Source organism: Carcharhinus amblyrhynchos, unplaced genomic scaffold, assembly GCF_965287045.1.
Source record: "Carcharhinus amblyrhynchos unplaced genomic scaffold, sCarAmb.v2.hapA chromosome_1127, whole genome shotgun sequence".
NCBI classification, from domain to species: Eukaryota; Metazoa; Chordata; class Chondrichthyes; order Carcharhiniformes; family Carcharhinidae; genus Carcharhinus; species Carcharhinus amblyrhynchos.
This window is the reverse complement of record NW_027650867.1, coordinates 5,001-22,500: the sequence shown is the minus strand read 5'-3', so window position 1 is coordinate 22,500 and position 17,500 is coordinate 5,001. Positions and strand designations below refer to the sequence as shown.

Below are 17,500 nucleotides of genomic sequence, written 5' to 3'. Positions count from 1 at the left end.
CTCTGTCTCTCCTCTCGTGTTCTGTCTCTCTCGTCCTGTTTCCCTTTCTCTGTGTGTGTCTCTCTCTGTGACTTTCTTTTTCTGTCTCTTTCTCTCTTTGTCTCTATCTCTCACTCTGTCTCGCTCTCTCTTTCTCACTCTGAATCTCTCTTTGTCTCTATCTGTCTCTCTCTTTCTGTCTCTGTGCCTCTCTCTCTGTCTTTTTCTTCTCTCTCTCTCTCTTTGTCTTTCTCCCCATCCCTCTCTCTGTCTCTGTCTCTCCCTCTCTCTCCTGTTCCTCTCTCTGTGTCTCTTATTCTCTGTCTCTCTCCCGTCCCTCTCTTGCTCTCTCTGTCTCTGCAGCTCACAAGCAGCAAGTGAGTTTGTTTGCTCCCAGTGAGCCTGGCCCCGCCTAGTCACATGACCATTCTTGTCAAACCTAATTGAGCCCCACTCTGAAAAAACCCAGGGGAAAACACTAAAATAACAACTCTGCATTTGTCGAGGTTAAAACAAACATTCCAGCAATTAAGACCAATGACACTGCTGCAGTAACAACCAGGGATGCCGGCTATAGACAAAGCGGCACTGATAAAATTGACTGCTAAAATATCCTGCACAATAAACATGACATAAATATATTTCTTAGAGGCACAGTATTGTCGCATATAAACCACATCATCGCATGCCCAGTCAATCACTTGAAGCAGAGATCTCTGGGGGGCTTAAGTAAATCTGTCTCCTTCTGTATGTCTGTCTCTTCCTGTTTCTCTCTCTCTCTTTGTTCCTCACTGTCTCTGTTTCTCACGGTCTCTCTCTTTGCCTGAATCTGTCTGTCTGTCTGTCTGTCTGTCTCTCTCTCTCGCTCTCTGTCTGTCTCTCTCCTTCTGTTTCTCTTCCTCTATGTCTCTTTCTCGCCCTCTCTCTATGTCTCTCTCCCTCTCTGTGTCTCTCTCTTTGTATGTCTCTCTCGGTCTGTCTCTCTCACGCTCTGTCTGGCTCTCTGTGTCTCTCTCTCTTTCTCTGTCTCTCTCTCTCTCTGTCTGTTTCTCTCTCTCCCTCTTTCTCTGTTTCTCTCTCTGTCTGTTTCTCTCTTTGTCTCTCTCCCTCTTTCTCTGTTTCTCTCTCTGTCTGTTTCTCTCTCTCTCTCGCTCTCTGTCACTCTCTCTCTCTGTCTGTCTCTCTGTGTGTCTCTTTCTCCCTCTCTGTCTCTCACGCTCTGCCTGGCTCTCTCTCTCTGTATGTCTCTGTCTCTGTGTGTCTCTGTCTCTGTTCTCTCTGTCTGTCTGTCTGTCTCTCTCTGTCTCTCTCTCTGTCTGTTTCTCTCTCTCTCTCTCGGTCACTCTCTCTGTCTGTCTCTCTCTCGCTCTCTCTGTCTGTCTGTCTCAGTGTGACTCGGACTATGTCTTTATCCATATTAAAGAAGAAAAAGATGTGAATCTTGAGAGTGCCGTTTATGACCTGGACCACTCCACAGTGGGTTGCAGCCAATCAAGGACTGTTGACATATCGTCCTGGTTATTCTGTTAAATTCCTCCGCTGAGCAAGAGTGATCACCAGCTTCCTACAAGTACCGCTGCCATTGGTAGGTCCGCCAGCCAATCGAAGCGGTTAACGGAGCGCCTCCTGAGATTGGCTGGGGTAGTGAGTGGTTCGCTGCCAGCGTTTCTGCACCTGGTCACATCAACAAAATGAAAGGTTCCGGTTTCAATCATTGAATCTGTGACACTGCACAGGATAAATGACAAGCGCATTCCTGTCAGCATCTTTAACCACACTGAAACCCCCCCCGCCCCCGCGAGGCTCTTCATGTGAATACTATCATAACATCCCCCAACAAAACAGCCGGAGGGGATTTTAGACACACGTGGCTAAAAGCTCAGTCAAAGAGAGAGGGTTAAAGAAGCATCTTAAAGGAGGAGATAGAATGGGAGAGACAGTGAGAGGTAGAGAGAAAGGGAGAGAGACGGATAGAGAGAGACAAAGAGGGAGAGAGAGATGGATAGAAAGAGACAGAGAGACAGAGAGATTCAGAGAAAGAGTTAGAAACACGCAGAGAGGGAGAGAGTATGTTGGGGATCAGATCAGAAACTCCAAAATATATTATGTAGTCAGCCTTGACCCCAACTTGGTTCTGATTTTGGCATTAGCACAAACATAAGGTGTTTTGCTCTAGCTGTGATTCTAATAAGCCACCAAGAAGCTTTATATCAAAATAAACCTCATTTATAGACAAACTTTAACGAATTAGCAGAACTTTCACCAATTGAAATACTTAAACTTCACCGTGTATAATTCTTAACAGTTCTATAGTTCCAATTTAAGCAATATCCCCATAGACATAAACCACTCCAGAATAAATTAGCAAAAACACAAAGACTCACATGGGGTGCTAGACCTCCAGCCTTTTAATATCTCTGGATAGAACTACAGAGAGGTGCCTGTCTTCTGACTCCCATACAGCAGCCACGAGAAAAAGATCTATACTCAAGCAGCAGAACTTCAAAGAGACCTATTTTCTGGCAGATCCCAGGCTCCAATCTCCAGAGAGAGAGAGAGAGAGCTACTGTAAAGATTCAAAACAGCAACTGGCTGCTTGTTTCTCTCTGTAAGCCTAGCTCCACCCAGTCACAATTTTCATTCAATCAACCTAATCTAACCCTACTCTGAAAAGCTCCAGGGGAAAACACAAAGAACAAAACTGCATCAGCTTAGATCAAAACAACACTCCAATAATGATAATGGTTCTACGTGTTCAGCATGTGGGCTGCCAGTTGTAGACAAAGTAGCACAGAGAAAACAGAACTGAATTTGACACAAACTTCCGTCACAAGAAACATGACCCAAATCCATTTCATAAAGACACAAGACACAGGGAGAGGGAGATTCAGAGAGAGAGAGAGAGAGAGAGAGAGACAGGAATAGACAGACAGAGAAGGAGTGAGAAACAGAGAGAGAGAGAGAGAGAGAGGGAAAGAGAGAGAGGGAAAGAGAGTGAAAGAGACAGAGAGAGAGTGAGACAGACAAAGAGTCAGAGAAAGACAGAGGAGAGGGAGATAGAGAAAAAGAGTAAGAGTCATGGGGGGGAGAGAGGGGAAAGGGGAGCTTAAAGTGATGTTGTGGGATTAGTAGACAGTGTGGGTCAGCAGGTGCAGGGACTAAATGGCAGCAAGTTTGGACACAGGAGAACTTCAGGCAAGCTGAAGGTTACGGAGGGTGGGATTTGGGAGGAGATGGAGGGGAGAGAGCACAAGATGGAGGTTTTCCACAACTGAGGAAGTCAGACATAGACAGAGGTGGGAGTAGTGATGGAGGGGAGGGCGTTAGCAGACACATGGTGGGAGTCTGGGAGTATCAGAGGTCCCAATGGCTGTGGTTCAGTCACAGAGGGTGGTGCACAGAGACAGGTTAGGGTTTGGGAGGGTGGGGAGTGGAGGGTCCAATATTTCATGATGTGCCTCTCCGAAAGCAGGAATAATTCCGCCTTTACATCAATAAGATCGCGGGCTGGTGCCACAACACCCGACTCCTCAGGTGAAGCGCTGGCTGCCTCCATTACCATTATGATAACCTCACAAAGGCGGCTCTGACCACTCAACCCGAGCATGACCTCACCCTGACAGCTGGACTCCAGATGTAAGGAGGTGCAGTGGAGAGTACAGGATAACTAAGATGGATAGTACCATCTGTGTTACACCTCAGAGATCATGGGACATCCCTTGAGAATCACTTGGTACGTGAATTCTGAGAGTATATACCTCTACCCCCGACAGTGCAGCACTCCCTCAGTACTGGCACCGGGGGGAGTGTCGGCCTGGATTATGGAGCTCAAATCCTAGAGTATATACATCTACCCCCGACAGTGCAGCACTCCCTCAGTACTGGCACCGGGGGGGGAGTGTCGGCCTAGATTATGGAGCTCAAATCCTAGAGTATATACATCTACCCCCGACAGTGCAGCACTCCCTCAGTACTGGCACCGGGGGGAGTGTCAGCCTGGATTATGGCACTCCTGACAATAATGGTGAATATCTTACTTTGTCCATAGATCGCTTGATGAAGGTGTTGTGAAGCTCAGAGAGACTGTGGTGAGATAGAGAGAGAGAAAGAGAAAGGATGGGAGGGGAACAGCCAAGAAATTAGTGGCAGTGGAATTAGCTCAAGCCAAGATCACTCTGAAACAACTGGACCCTCTCAACCCCCAACATCAGGAGTGGACAATCTAAGCAGAGTCGGAGGTAAGGAGGGTGATTGAAGGACTGGCATCCATAGAGAGAATCTCATTGCACAGATGGTCTCACCAATGTAGAATGGGTGGGAGTCACATCTATATGTTTAGTTTGGACACAAAAACAGGGCACCAGCTGTCAAGAAGGCTACATGGGCCTTGGAGAGGTTGCTGTGGAGATCAGCCAAAGAACGATCATGAGGCTAAAATGATTCTTTTACCAGGACACCTGACCATCTGTCTCTTGTAAATTCCCTGCGGTTAACCTCAGTGGTCATCGTTTTTGCTCACTCACCACCAAGGATGTCATCCTTCCTCCACCCCAAATCTGCTCTTTCTCTTCCATTTTTCATTCCAATTCTGCCCCTCCAATGGAGTCTTGAACAAAGGACAGAAAGGACTGCCTTTTCTATCAATTCATTTCAGGAGCATTCCAGAGCAATTTCTAGTGGGACTTCCCAGGAACAAAGGGCATGGTCCAAGTCAACACATTCAATTGCCTGGTCAGATGGTCAGGGCTCAATCCAAGGTGGCGGTGATTCTCAACAGCTGCCCTTTCCCCAATTTCTACTTTCCAGGAAAGAGCTGGTACCTGTCCCTGCAGGACGGTCAGGGACAGAACGACATGGTCCGAGTTGGCCGATTTGATGGGCGGCTTAGCTTTGTGCAGGTGTGGGTTAGAAGTTTGGGGTTCACAAATCCACAAGCTGATTTTCTTGCTTTTGCTTAGTTCCAGATGACCAAGGGCAAATCCTCCCAGCCCGCCAGACCACAGGGGGTGTAACGGCATAATCCAGGTTCGATGACCTGACTGGCTGGTTGGCGTCTTTTGAGGATGGAGGGGCACAGTCTGGGTTGGGGGGGGGGGGGGGGGGGTGGGGTCAAGCCAAAAAGCTGCAGACGCCCATTTCCCCTTGCTCTTGTGCCACGGAAAACCATGAGGCAAGTTCCTTCCTCTCAGCTGGGTGTCCCGGGGACAAACTGGCATGGTTAGGGTCAGACGTCAACTCGGCAGTGTTGGCATATCCAGGGTGGGGGTAGTCACGGTTAACTGATATGTATCCTCCTCCTTCACCCTGTGTCCCTGGGTTGTCGCCATGGTGGTGATGGGTTGGAATTAAAGAATGAAGCAGTTTTACTGGAGGGGGAGAATACTGGGAGGGGTAAACATGGACATGAAGAGTCCTCAAGATGGCAACTGGGCTGAAACAAGATGGCGACCGGTTGGATTCAAATTCCAACCGTCGTCTCCCTTCCTCCCGCCTCCTTCCCCATACAAACCCCGCCCCTTCTTTGAATGACAGCTCCTTCCGTCCAATGTGCGCGCGCCGCCTCCCCAAGACCAACCCCCTTCTCCCGTCGATTCTTCCGGTTGACGGCCGGCTTGACCAATGAGAAAGGGAAGCGGGCAGCCTGGTCGGCCCTATTATCTGAGCGGCCAATGAGGATGTGGATCGCGCCGGGGGGCGGGCCGAATATATTAGGGCGGTCCGAGCTGCGGCCACTTCCTGTCTGGCCCCCGCTGCCAGCGAGGAAGGATCGTTCCCATCTCAGCTCCTCCTGTTGCTGCTCCTCCAGCACCGCCCCAGAATTGTCCCCAACCCCCTAAAGCCTGCTTCTTTTGTTGTTTTAAAACCCACTCCCCCTTCAATTCTGACATGGAGGAATAGGTAATTCTCATCTGCCAGGGACAGCAAGGAAAATATATGCACCTGCTTTGCAAAATTAGGCTAAGTGGTCTGATTTGGGCATGGGAGAATTTAAAGGGACAGCTGCCTTGAGGAAGTGTGCAATTAAAGGGACCACTGCTTTTAGGGGGAAAGGAGTTGCAGATTTTAAACCACTGCTTTGAGGGAGGGCAGAATTAAAGTGACCCCTACCTTGAGGGAGGGTGGATTTAAAGGGGCTGCTCCCTTGAGGGAGGGTGGATTTAAAGCGACCACTGCCTTGAGGGAGGGCGGATTTAAAGGGGCTGCTCCCTTGAGGGAGGGCAGATTTAAAGGGGCCCCTGCCTTGAGGGAGGGCGGATTTAAAGGGACCGCTGCCTTGAGGGAGGGTGGATTTAAAGGGGCCCCTGCCTTGAGGGAGGGTGGATTTAAAGGGACCAGCTAGTCTTGGGGAAGGGCAGACCTAAAAGGGGGACAGGTCTGCAGCAAGTGGATTTTAAATGGGCCATCATTTCACTGGTGAGGATTGATTTAAAGGGACCATGCTTTGGTAGGAGCTGATGCAGTGAAACTATGGTTGACTGGTTCGAGGGTAATTTAAAAAGTCCACCACTGCAGAAGGGGTTGAGTTCCAAGGCTGGGGGAAGGCAGCATGCAAACAGGATGCAACAGGCTGAAGTGGTGCTTTTTCCACAGATTCTGGGCAGGAGAGTGGGCCGCGTGCGGAGAGAGAGAGCGGGGTGATGGGGGTAACACTGAGGTATTCGGGTGGAAGGCAGTCCCACAGTCTGAAGGAAGGAATTGGACTTACCGTGCGGGGAGGGGGGGTTTGGGGTTACTGGGAGGGGAGGGTTTGAGGGGGTTTAGGGTTACTGTGCGGGGAGGGGAGGGTTTGGGGGGCTTTGGGGTTACTGTGCGGGGAGGGGAGGGTTTGGGGGGCTTTGGGGTTACTGTGCGGGGAGGGGAGGGTTTGAGGGGGTTTGGGGTTACTGGGAGGGGAGGGTGTGAGGGGGTTTGGGGTTACTGTGTGGGGAGGGGGGGCGGTTTGAGGGGGTTTGGGGTTACTGGGAGGGGAGGGTTTGAGGGGGTTTGGGGTTACTGGGAGGGGAGGGTTTGAGGGGGTTTGGGGTTACTGTGTGGGGAGGGGGGCGGTTTGAGGGGGTTTGGGGTTACTGTGCGGGGAGGGGGGCGGTTTGAGGGGGTTTGGGGTTACTGGGAGGGGAGGGTTTGAGGGGGTTTGGGGTTACTGTGTGGGGAGGGGAGGGTTTGAGGGGGTTTGGGGTTACTGGGAGGGGAGGGTTTGAGGGGGTTTGGGGTTACTGTGCGGGGAGGGGAGGGTTTGAGGGGGTTTGGGGTTACTGTGCGGGGAGGGGAGGGTTTGAGGGGGTTTGGGGTTACTGGGAGGGGAGGGTTTGAGGGGGTTTGGGGTTACTGTGCGGGGAGGGGGGCGGTTTGAGGGGGTTTGGGGTTACTGTGCGGGGAGGGGGGCGGTTTGAGGGGGTTTGGGGTTACTGTGCGGGGAGGGGGGTGGTTTGAGGGGGTTTGGGGTTACTGTGCGAGGAGGGGAGGGTTTGAGGGGGTTTGGGGTTACTGTGCGGGGAGGGGGGTGGTTTGAGGGGGTTTGGGGTTACTGTGCGGGGAGGGGGGCGGTTTGAGGGGGTTTGGGGTTACTGTGCGGGGAGGGGAGGGTTTGAGGTTACTGTGCGGGGAGGGCAGTACGAGGGAGTTGGAGTTACCCTGCTTGTTGGGGGGAGTGGGGGAAGGGAGAAATGAGTGTAAAAGGTGCAGATGGCCGTTAGTGCTGCGGGGATGAGCTCAGACATGTTACTGCATCGCTGCTGTCACAATATCCCGGAAAGCACACACTGAATCAACTTCCTGACGGCTCGATCTCTGCGAGAGGAATGTAGAAGTGTCACAGAACAGAGAAAACAGCAACAACCAGAAGCAGCTCCGTACTGCTGTATTCCTTGAGGAGCTCACACTTCTGCAAACACAACCAGACTCTCCAGAGATACTACAAATTTAATGGTCTGTGCGTTCCCCTGGGAGTGTTTGATGGGGGACAGTGTAGAGGGAGCTTTACTCTGTATCTAACCCCGTGCTGTACCTGTCCTGGGAGTGTTTGATGGGGACAGTGTAGAGGGAGCTTTACTCTGTATCTAACCCCGTGCTGTACCTGTCCTGGGAGTGTTTGATGGGGACAGTGTAGAGGGAGCTTTACTCTGTATCTAACCCCGTGCTGTCCCTGTCCTGGGAGTGTTTGATGGGGGGGACAGTGTAGAGGGAGCTTTACTCTGTATCTAACCCCGTGCTGTACCTGTCCTGGGAGTGTTTGATGGGGACAGTGTAGAGGGAGCTTTACTCTGTATCTAACCCCGTGCTGTCCCTGTCCTGGGAGTGTTTGATGGGGGGACAGTGTAGAGGGAGATTTACTCTGTATCTAACCCCGTGCTGTACCTGTCCTGGGAGTGTTTGATGGGGGACAGTGTAGAGGGAGCTTTACTCTGTATCTAACCCCGTGCTGTACCTGTCCTGGGAGTGTTTGATGGGGACAGTGTAGAGGGAGCTTTACTCTGTATCTAACCCCGTGCTGTACCTGTCCTGGGAGTGTTTGATGGGGACAGTGTAGAGGGAGCTTTACTCTGTATCTAACCCCGTGCTGTCCCTGTCCTGGGAGTGTTTGATGGGGGGGACAGTGTAGAGGGAGCTTTACTCTGTATCTAACCCCGTGCTGTACCTGTCCTGGGAGTGTTTGATGGGGACAGTGTAGAGGGAGCTTTACTCTGTATCTAACCCCGTGCTGTCCCTGTCCTGGGAGTGTTTGATGGGGGGACAGTGTAGAGGGAGATTTACTCTGTATCTAACCCCGTGCTGTACCTGTCCTGGGAGTGTTTGATGGGGGACAGTGTAGAGGGAGCTTTACTCTGTATCTAACCCCGTGCTGTACCTGTCCTGGGAGTGTTTGATGGGGACAGTGTAGAGGGAGCTTTACTCTGTATCTAACCCCGTGCTGTACCTGTCCTGGGAGTGTTTGATGGGGACAGTATAGAGGGAGCTTCACTCTGTATCTAACCCCGTGCTGTACCTGTCCTGGGAGTGTTTGATGGGGACAGTGTAGAGGGAGCTTTACTCTGTATCTAACCCCGTGCTGTACCTGTCCTGGGAGTGTTTGATGGGGACAGTGTAGAGGGAGCTTTACTCTGTATCTAACCCCGTGCTGTACCTGTCCTGGGAGTGTTTGATGGAGGGACAGTGTAGAGGGAGCTTTACTCTGTATCTAACCCCGTGCTGTCCCTGTCCTGGGAGTGTTTGATGGGGGACAGTGTAGAGGGAGCTTTACTCTGTATCTAACCCCGTGCTGTCCCTGTCCTGGGGACAGTGTTGGAGATGATGTTAGGATGTTGGACTGTGTCATTAACCTGTTCTGTTCCTGCAGCTGTTGTTGCCGAGGATGTCACTGGATGAACTGAAATATGTTGCCGTTTTGGCCGGATCCATCCCAGTTGGGATTTTTCTGAAGCAGACGGGTTAGTAGTTTGTGATTGTCAGTGTGTGAGAGCGTTTAGGATTCACATTGTCCCAGGTGTGGGCTTGCTGTTGCATTAGCCCAGCATATTGTGATTGTTGCACAACAACAGTGGATTTTCAAAACTCTAGGAGTGAGGGAGCGCCGCACTGTCAGAGGGTCAGTGCTGAGGGAGCGCCGCACTGTCAGAGGGTCAGTGCTGAGGGAGCGCCGCACTGTCAGAGGGTCAGTGCTGAGGGAGCGCCGCACTGTCAGAGGGTCAGTGCTGAGGGAGTGCCGCACTGTCAGAGGGTCAGTGCTGAGGGAGTGCCGCACTGTCAGAGGGTCAGTGCTGAGGGAGTGCCGCACTGTCAGAGGGTCAGTGCTGAGGGAGCGCCGCACTGTCAGAGGGTCAGTGCTGAGGGAGCGCCGCACTGTCAGAGGGTCAGTGCTGAGGGAGCGCCGCACTGTCAGAGGGTCAGTGCTGAGGGAGCGCCGCACTGTCAGAGGGTCAGTGCTGAGGGAGCGCCGCACTGTCAGAGGGTCAGTGCTGAGGGAGCGCCGCACTGTCAGAGGGTCAGTGCTGAGGGAGCGCCGCACTGTCAGAGGGTCAGTGCTGAGGGAGCGCCGCACTGTCAGAGGGTCAGTGCTGAGGGAGCGCCGCACTGTCAGAGGGTCAGTGCTGAGGGAGCGCCGCACTGTCAGAGGGTCAGTGCTGAGGGAGCGCCGCACTGTTGATGGTAGGTGTATTAGTGTGAGGCTGTATTGAATTTTATTTATCTGTTTTTCAGGGACACTGGTGAGGGGATTGGGGGCCACACTGTTTGGATTTAGTCTGGTCTTTGCAACATGTGGATTCCACACCCTGCACTCGCTGGTAACCATCATCGGCACCTGGGTCATCGCCAGGTTTCTCACCAAGTAAGTTTATCCTAACAGACCTCCTCACATCCTTCTGCATCTCCACCCCACTGTGAACTGACTCCACCCCTCCGCATGGGGCAGGGAAACACAAGAATCCCAAGCGACAGACCCTACATTCCTCCAATACATTGCTCTCCCTGTCTCCCCCCCCCTCGATCTTTGCAGAAAGCTACAACACGAAGGGACTTGGGGGTACTTGTGCAGAAATGCAAAGCTAGCTCACAGGTACAGTAGGTTATCAGGAAGGGAAATGCAATGTGAGTCCTTATTCCAAAGAAGCTTGGAGTATAAGAATGGGGAAATCTGGCTGTATTAGAATGTGAGACACAGAAGCAGGATTAGGCCACTCGGCCGATCGAGTCTGCACCGCCATTCAATCATGGCTGATATTTTTCTCTTCCCCATTCTCCTGCCTTTTTCCTAAAACCCCTGATCTTATTCATCAAGAACCTATCTATCTGGTGGGGGCACGCGCATGCGGTGCAGTGTCGGCCTGTATTACGGAGCTTAAACCCTAGAGTATATACATCTACCCCCGACAGTGCAGCACTCCCTCAGTACTGGCACCGGGGGGAGTGTCAGCCTGGATTATGGAGCTCAAATCCTAGAGTATATACATCTACCCCCGACAGTGCAGCACTCCCTCAGTACTGGCACCGGGGGGAGTGTCAGCCTGGATTATGGAGCTCAAATCCTAGAGTATATACGAGGTACTGGTGAGGCCACATCTGGAGGACTGTGAGCAGTTTCTGTCCCTTTATTTAAGGAAAGATATTATTTCATTAGAGGCAGCTCAGAGAACATCATGTAAAATCGCCGGCTCGAACACACCCCTTCCTGATGAGCTCAGTGCATTCTACGCCCGTTTTGAGCAAGAGGTCAGTGAGACTCTGCCCCCCACCCTGGATGAACCTGTATCTGGGGTCACCATTACAGGTGTCAAAGCAGCTTTCTCCAAGGTCAACCCAGGGAAAGTGACTGGCCCGGATGGGATACCCGGATAAGCACTCAGATCCTGCGTGGATCAGCTGGTGGCGGTATTCACAGATATCTTCAACCTCTCTTTACAACGATCTGAGGTCCCTATCTGCTTCAAGAAGACGACCGTCATCCCGATACCTAAGAAAAACCAGGCAGTGTGCCTTAATGACTATCGACTGGTGGCTCTGACATCCATCATTATGAAGTGCTTCGAAAGGTTAGTCACGGCACGAATCAATTCCAGCCTCCCGGACTGCCTGGATCCACTACAGTTTGCCTATCACCACAACAGGTCCACAGCAGACACCGTCTCCCTGTCCCTGCACTCAGCCCTGGAACACCGAGATAACAAGGACACCTATATCACACTCCTATTTATTGACTACAGCTCAGCCTTCAACACCATTATTCTCACCAAACTCATCTCCAAACTGTGGCTCCTCCCTCTGTGACTGGATCCTGAACTTCCTAATCACAGACCACAATCAGTAAGGACAGGTAACAACACCTCCTCCACAATCATCCTCAACACCGGTGCCCCACAAGGCTGTGTTCTCAGCCCCCTCACTAAACTCCTTATACACCTGTGACTGTGTGGCCAAATTCCCCTCCAATTCGATTTGAAGTTTGCTGATGACACCACCGTAGGGGGTCGGATCTCAAACAATGACCAGACAGAGTACAGGAATGAGATAGAGAATCTGGTGCGGCAACAATAATCTCTCCCTCAATGTCAACAAAACAAAGGAGATTGTCATCGACTTCAGGAAGTGTAAAGGAGAACATGCCCCTGTCTACATCAATGGGGATGAAGTAGAAAGGATCGAGAGCTTCAAGTTTTTAGATGTCTAGATCACCAACAACCTGTCTTTGCCCTCCCTTGCCAATGCTATAGTTAAGAAACGCACCAACGCCTCTACTTTCTCAGAAGATTAAGGAAATTTGGCATGTCAGCTACAAAAGCATTCGTAGAAAGCATTCTCTCTGGTTGTATCACAGCTTGGTCTGGGCTCCTGCTCTGTCCAAGACCGCAAGGAGATACAGAAAGGTTGTGAATGTAGCCCAGTCCATCACACAAACCAGCCTCCCATTCATTGACTCCGTCTACACTTCCCGCTGCCTCGGGGAAAGCAGGCAGCATTATTAAGAACCCCACACACACCCCGGACATTCTCTCTTCCACCTTCTTCCGTCGAGATAAAGATACAAAAGTCTGAGGTCCTGTACCGACCGACTCAAGAACAGCTTCTTCCCTGCTGCTGTCAGACTTTGAATGGACCTACCTCACATTAAGTTGATCTTTCTCTACACCCTCGCTATGACTGTAACACTACGTTCTGCACCCTCTCTTTTCCTTCTCTATGAATGGTATGCTTTGTGCAGCGCACAAGAAGCTGTAGTTTTTATGATATTCCAATGCATGTGACAATAAATCATCCCCGGTTTGGAGGGATTGAGAGGCAAAGAATAAACAGGTTGTGACTCTACCCGTCGGAATTGAGAAGAACGAGAGGTGATCTCACTGAAACATAAGATTGTCGAGGGGTTTGACTGGGTCAATGCTGAGAGGAGGTGTCCCCTCATGGGAGAGTCCAGGACCAGAGGGGACAGTCTCCGAATAAAGAGGGGATGAGGAGGAATTTCTTCTCTCTGAATCTTTGAAACTGTGTCACAGAGAGATGTGGGGCAGAGTCCGTGTGTATGTTTACAGCTGAGATAGATTTCTGATCTGTGAGGGAATCGAGGGTTACGGGGAAAGGACAAGAAAGTGGATTCCGGACCAGCCAAGATCTTATTAAATGGCAGAACAGGCTGGAGGGGCCGAATGGCCTCCTGTTCCTATTCCTGATTGTCTCGCTGTCCCTAGCACACGGTCAGATGTGATATTTTGACAGTTTGTCTCTCTTTCCCTCTCGTTCACAGGCATTGTTACAACCTGACTCTGCTATGGACTTTCGCATATCTACTGTTCTTCCGTTTGCAGACCTTTCTGAACCTGCCCCCTCCCACCCCGTTTGCCAACGCTGTCCAATTACTGCTGACCCTGAAGGTGAGTAACTGACTCGAGAGGGGCTGAATGGCCTCCCCCTGTTCCTGTGTGACAGGCTCGAGGGGCTGAATGGCCTCCTCCTGTTCCTGTGTAACAGGCTGGAGGGGCTGAATGGCCTCCTCCTGTTCCTGTGTAACAGGCTCGAGGGGCTGAATGGCCTCCTCCTGTTCCTGTGTAACAGGCTCGAGGGGCTGAATGGCCTCCTCCTGTTCCTGTTTAACAGGCTGGAGGGGCTGAATGGCCTGCTTCTGACGGACTGCTCTCTCTGTGTAGATGGTGAGTCTTGCTGCAGAGTTACAGAGGTCGTACGTGGCTAGCATTTCAAGGCAGGTGGAACAGACGGGGCCAACGAGGAGAAATGTGGTCCTGGGCCTCATACCTGGTCTGAAGGATATGATCTATTACAGCTACTGCTACGTGGGAATAATGACAGGTCAGACTCTTGTTCACTCACCACTCCTGCCGGCACCCTCCAATCTAAACCTCTCCCTCTCAGTCTCACTCTCCCTCTGTCTGTCTCCCTCTGACTGTGTGTGCGTCTCTCTCTCTCTCTGTGTGTGCGTCTCTCTCTCTCTGTGTGTGCGTCTCTCTCTCTCTCTGTGTGTGCGTCTCTCTCTCTCTCTGTGTGTGCGTCTCTCTCTCTCTCTGTGTGTGCGTCTCTCTCTCTCTCTGTGTGTGCGTCTCTCTCTCTCTCTGTGTGTGCGTCTCTCTCTCTCTCTGTGTGTGCGTCTCTCTCTCTCTCTGTGTGTGCGTCTCTCTCTCTCTCTGTGTGTGCGTCTCTCTCTCTCTCTGTGTGTGCGTCTCTCTCTCTCTCTGTGTGTGCGTCTCTCTCTCTCTCTGTGTGTGCGTCTCTCTCTCTCTCTGTGTGTGCGTCTCTCTCTCTCTCTGTGTGTGCGTCTCTCTCTCTCTCTGTGTGTGCGTCTCTCTCTCTCTCTGTGTGTGCGTCTCTCTCTCTCTCTGTGTGTGCGTCTCTCTCTCTCTGTGTGTGCGTCTCTCTCTGTGTGTGCGTCTCTCTCTCTCTCTGTGTGTGCGTCTCTCTCTCTGTGTGTGCGTCTCTCTCTCTCTCTGTGTGTGCGTCTCTCTCTCTCTCTGTGTGTGCGTCTCTCTCTCTCTCTGTGTGTGCGTCTCTCTCTCTCTCTCTGTGTGCATCTCTCTCTCTGTGTGCATCTCTCTCTCTGTGTGCGTCTCTCTCTCTCTCTGTGTGCATCTCTCTCTCTCTCTCTGTGCGTCTCTCTCTCTCTCTCTGTGTGCGTCTCTCTCTCTCTCTCTGTGTGCGTCTCTCTCTCTCTCTCTGTGTGTGCGTCTCTCTCTCTCTCTCCTGTGTGTGCGTCTCTCTCTCTCTCTGTGTGTGCGTCTCTCTCTCTCTGTGTGTGCGTCTCTCTCTCTCTGTGTGTGCGTCTCTCTCTCTCTGTGTGTGCGTCTCTCTCTCTCTCTGTGTGTGCGTCTCTCTCTCTCTCTGTGTGTGCGTCTCTCTCTCTCTCTGTGTGTGCGTCTCTCTCTCTCTCTGTGTGTGCGTCTCTCTCTCTCTCTGTGTGTGCGTCTCTCTCTCTCTCTGTGTGTGCGTCTCTCTCTCTCTCTCTGTGTGCATCTCTCTCTCTCTGTGTGCGTCTCTCTCTCTCTGTGTGCGTCTCTCTCTCTCTGTGTGCGTCTCTCTCTCTCTGTGTGTGCGTCTCTCTCTCTCTCTGTGTGTGCGTCTCTCTCTCTCTCTGTGTGTGCGTCTCTCTCTCTCTCTGTGTGTGCGTCTCTCTCTCTCTCTGTGTGCGTCTCTCTCTCTCTCTCTCTGTGTGTGCGTCTCTCTCTCTCTCTGTGTGTGCGTCTCTCTCTCTCTCTCTGTGTGCGTCTCTCTCTCTCTCTGTGTGCGTCTCTCTCTCTCTCTCTGTGTGCGTCTCTCTCTCTCTCTCTGTGTGTGCGTCTCTCTCTCTCTCTCTCTGTGTGCGTCTCTCTCTCTGTGTGCGTCTCTCTCTCTGTGTGCGTCTCTCTCTCTGTGTGCGTCTCTCTCTCTGTGTGCGTCTCTCTCTCTGTGTGCGTCTCTCTCTCTGTGTGCGTCTCTCTCTCTCTCTCTGTGTGCGTCTCTCTCTCTCTCTCTCTCTGTGTGCGTCTCTCTCTCTCTCTCTGTGTGCGTCTCTCTCTCTCTCTCTGTGTGCGTCTCTCTCTCTCTCTCTGTGTGCGTCTCTCTCTCTCTCTCTGTGTGCGTCTCTCTCTCTCTCTCTGTGTGCGTCTCTCTCTCTCTCTCTCTGTGCGTCTCTCTCTCTCTCTCTCTGTGCGTCTCTCTCTCTCTCTGTGCGTCTCTCTCTCTCTCTCTGTGTGCGTCTCTCTCTCTCTCTGTGTGCGTCTCTCTCTCTCTCTCTCTGTGTGCGTCTCTCTCTCTCTCTCTGTGTGTGCGTCTCTCTCTCTCTCTCTGTGTGCGTCTCTCTCTCTGTGTGCGTCTCTCTCTCTGTGTGCGTCTCTCTCTCTGTGTGCGTCTCTCTCTCTCTCTCTGTGTGCGTCTCTCTCTCTCTCTGTGTGCGTCTCTCTCTCTCTCTCTGTGTGCGTCTCTCTCTCTCTCTGTGCGTCTCTCTCTCTCTCTGTGCGTCTCTCTCTCTCTCTGTGTGCGTCTCTCTCTCTCTCTCTGTGTGCGTCTCTCTCTCTCTGTGTGCGTCTCTCTCTCTCTCTGTGTGCGTCTCTCTCTCTCTCTGTGTGCGTCTCTCTCTCTCTCTGTGTGCGTGTCTCTCTCTCTCTCTGTGTGCGTCTCTCTCTCTCTCTGTGCGTCTCTCTCTCTCTCTCTCTCTGTGTGCGTCTCTCTCTCTCTCTGTGCGTCTCTCTCTCTCTCTCTGTGCGTCTCTCTCTCTCTCTGTGCGTCTCTCTCTCTCTGTGCGTCTCTCTCTCTCTCTGTGCGTCTCTCTCTCTCTGTGTGTGCGTCTCTCTCTCTCTGTGTGTGCGTCTCTCTCTCTCTCTGTGTGTGCGTCTCTCTCTCTCTCTCTCTCTCTGTGCGTCTCTCTCTCTCTCTGTGCGTCTCTCTCTCTCTCTCTGTGCGTCTCTCTCTCTCTCTGTGCGTCTCTCTCTCTCTGTGTGTGCGTCTCTCTCTCTCTGTGTGTGCGTCTCTCTCTCTCTCTGTGTGTGCGTCTCTCTCTCTCTCTCTCTCTGTGTGTGCGTCTCTCTCTCTCTCTGTGTGCGTCTCTCTCTCTCTGTGTGTGCGTCTCTCTCTCTCTCTGTGTGTGCGTCTCTCTCTCTCTCTGTGTGTGCGTCTCTCTCTCTCTGTGTGTGCGTCTCTCTCTCTCTCTCTGTGTGTGCGTCTCTCTCTCTCTCTGTGTGCGTCTCTCTCTCTCTGTGTGTGCGTCTCTCTCTCTCTCTGTGTGTGCGTCTCTCTCTCTCTCTGTGTGTGCGTCTCTCTCTCTCTCTGTGTGTGCGTCTCTCTCTCTGTGCGTCTCTCTCTCTGTGCGTCTCTCTCTCTGTGTGTGCGTCTCTCTCTCTCTCTGTGTGTGCGTCTCTCTCTCTCTCTGTGTGTGCGTCTCTCTCTCTCTCTGTGTGTGCGTCTCTCTCTCTCTCTGTGTGTGCGTCTCTCTCTCTCTCTGTGTGTGCGTCTCTCTCTCTCTCTGTGTGTGCGTCTCTCTCTCTCTCTGTGTGTGCGTCTCTCTCTCTCTCTGTGTGTGCGTCTCTCTCTCTCTCTGTGTGTGCGTCTCTCTCTCTCTCTGTGTGTGCGTCTCTCTCTCTCTCTGTGTGTGCGTCTCTCTCTCTCTCTGTGTGTGCGTCTCTCTCTCTCTCTGTGTGTGCGTCTCTCTCTCTCTCTGTGTGTGCGTCTCTCTCTCTCTCTGTGTGTGCGTCTCTCTCTCTCTCTGTGTGTGCGTCTCTCTCTCTCTCTGTGTGTGCGTCTCTCTCTCTCTCTGTGTGTGCGTCTCTCTCTCTCTCTGTGTGTGCGTCTCTCTCTCTCTCTGTGTGTGCGTCTCTCTCTCTCTCTGTGTGTGCGTCTCTCTCTCTCTCTGTGTGTGCGTCTCTCTCTCCTCTCTGTGTGTGCGTCTCTCTCTCTCTCTGTGTGTGCGTCTCTCTCTCTCTCTGTGTGTGCGTCTCTCTCTCTCTCTGTGTGTGCGTCTCTCTCTCTCTCTGTGTGTGCGTCTCTCTCTCTCTCTGTGTGTGCGTCTCTCTCTCTCTGTGTGTGCGTCTCTCTCTCTCTCTGTGTGTGCGTCTCT

At 52.0% G+C, this 17,500-nt stretch overlaps 1 protein-coding gene across 2 annotated transcripts in view; it reads left to right on the top strand.

The window, feature by feature from the left end:
* The first annotated feature begins 5,732 nt into the window (after nt 1-5,732).
* Nucleotides 5,733-17,500, top strand: part of LOC145340541 (membrane-bound acylglycerophosphatidylinositol O-acyltransferase mboat7-like) — a 16,567-nt gene continuing 4,799 nt past the window's right edge. Inside the window, exons 1-5 of one of the 2 annotated variants that reach the window (XM_080185013.1) lie at nt 5,733-5,877; nt 9,314-9,404; nt 10,174-10,303; nt 13,211-13,337; nt 13,611-13,770. In XM_080185013.1, coding sequence (XP_080041139.1) covers nt 9,329-9,404; nt 10,174-10,303; nt 13,211-13,337; nt 13,611-13,770 — 493 coding nt within the window. In that variant the 5' untranslated portion in view covers nt 5,733-5,877; nt 9,314-9,328. Of the gene's footprint in view, nt 5,878-7,684; nt 7,906-9,313; nt 9,405-10,173; nt 10,304-13,210; nt 13,338-13,610; nt 13,771-17,500 lie in introns of those variants that run through there. The other variant, XM_080185012.1, reaches the window with a different exon arrangement.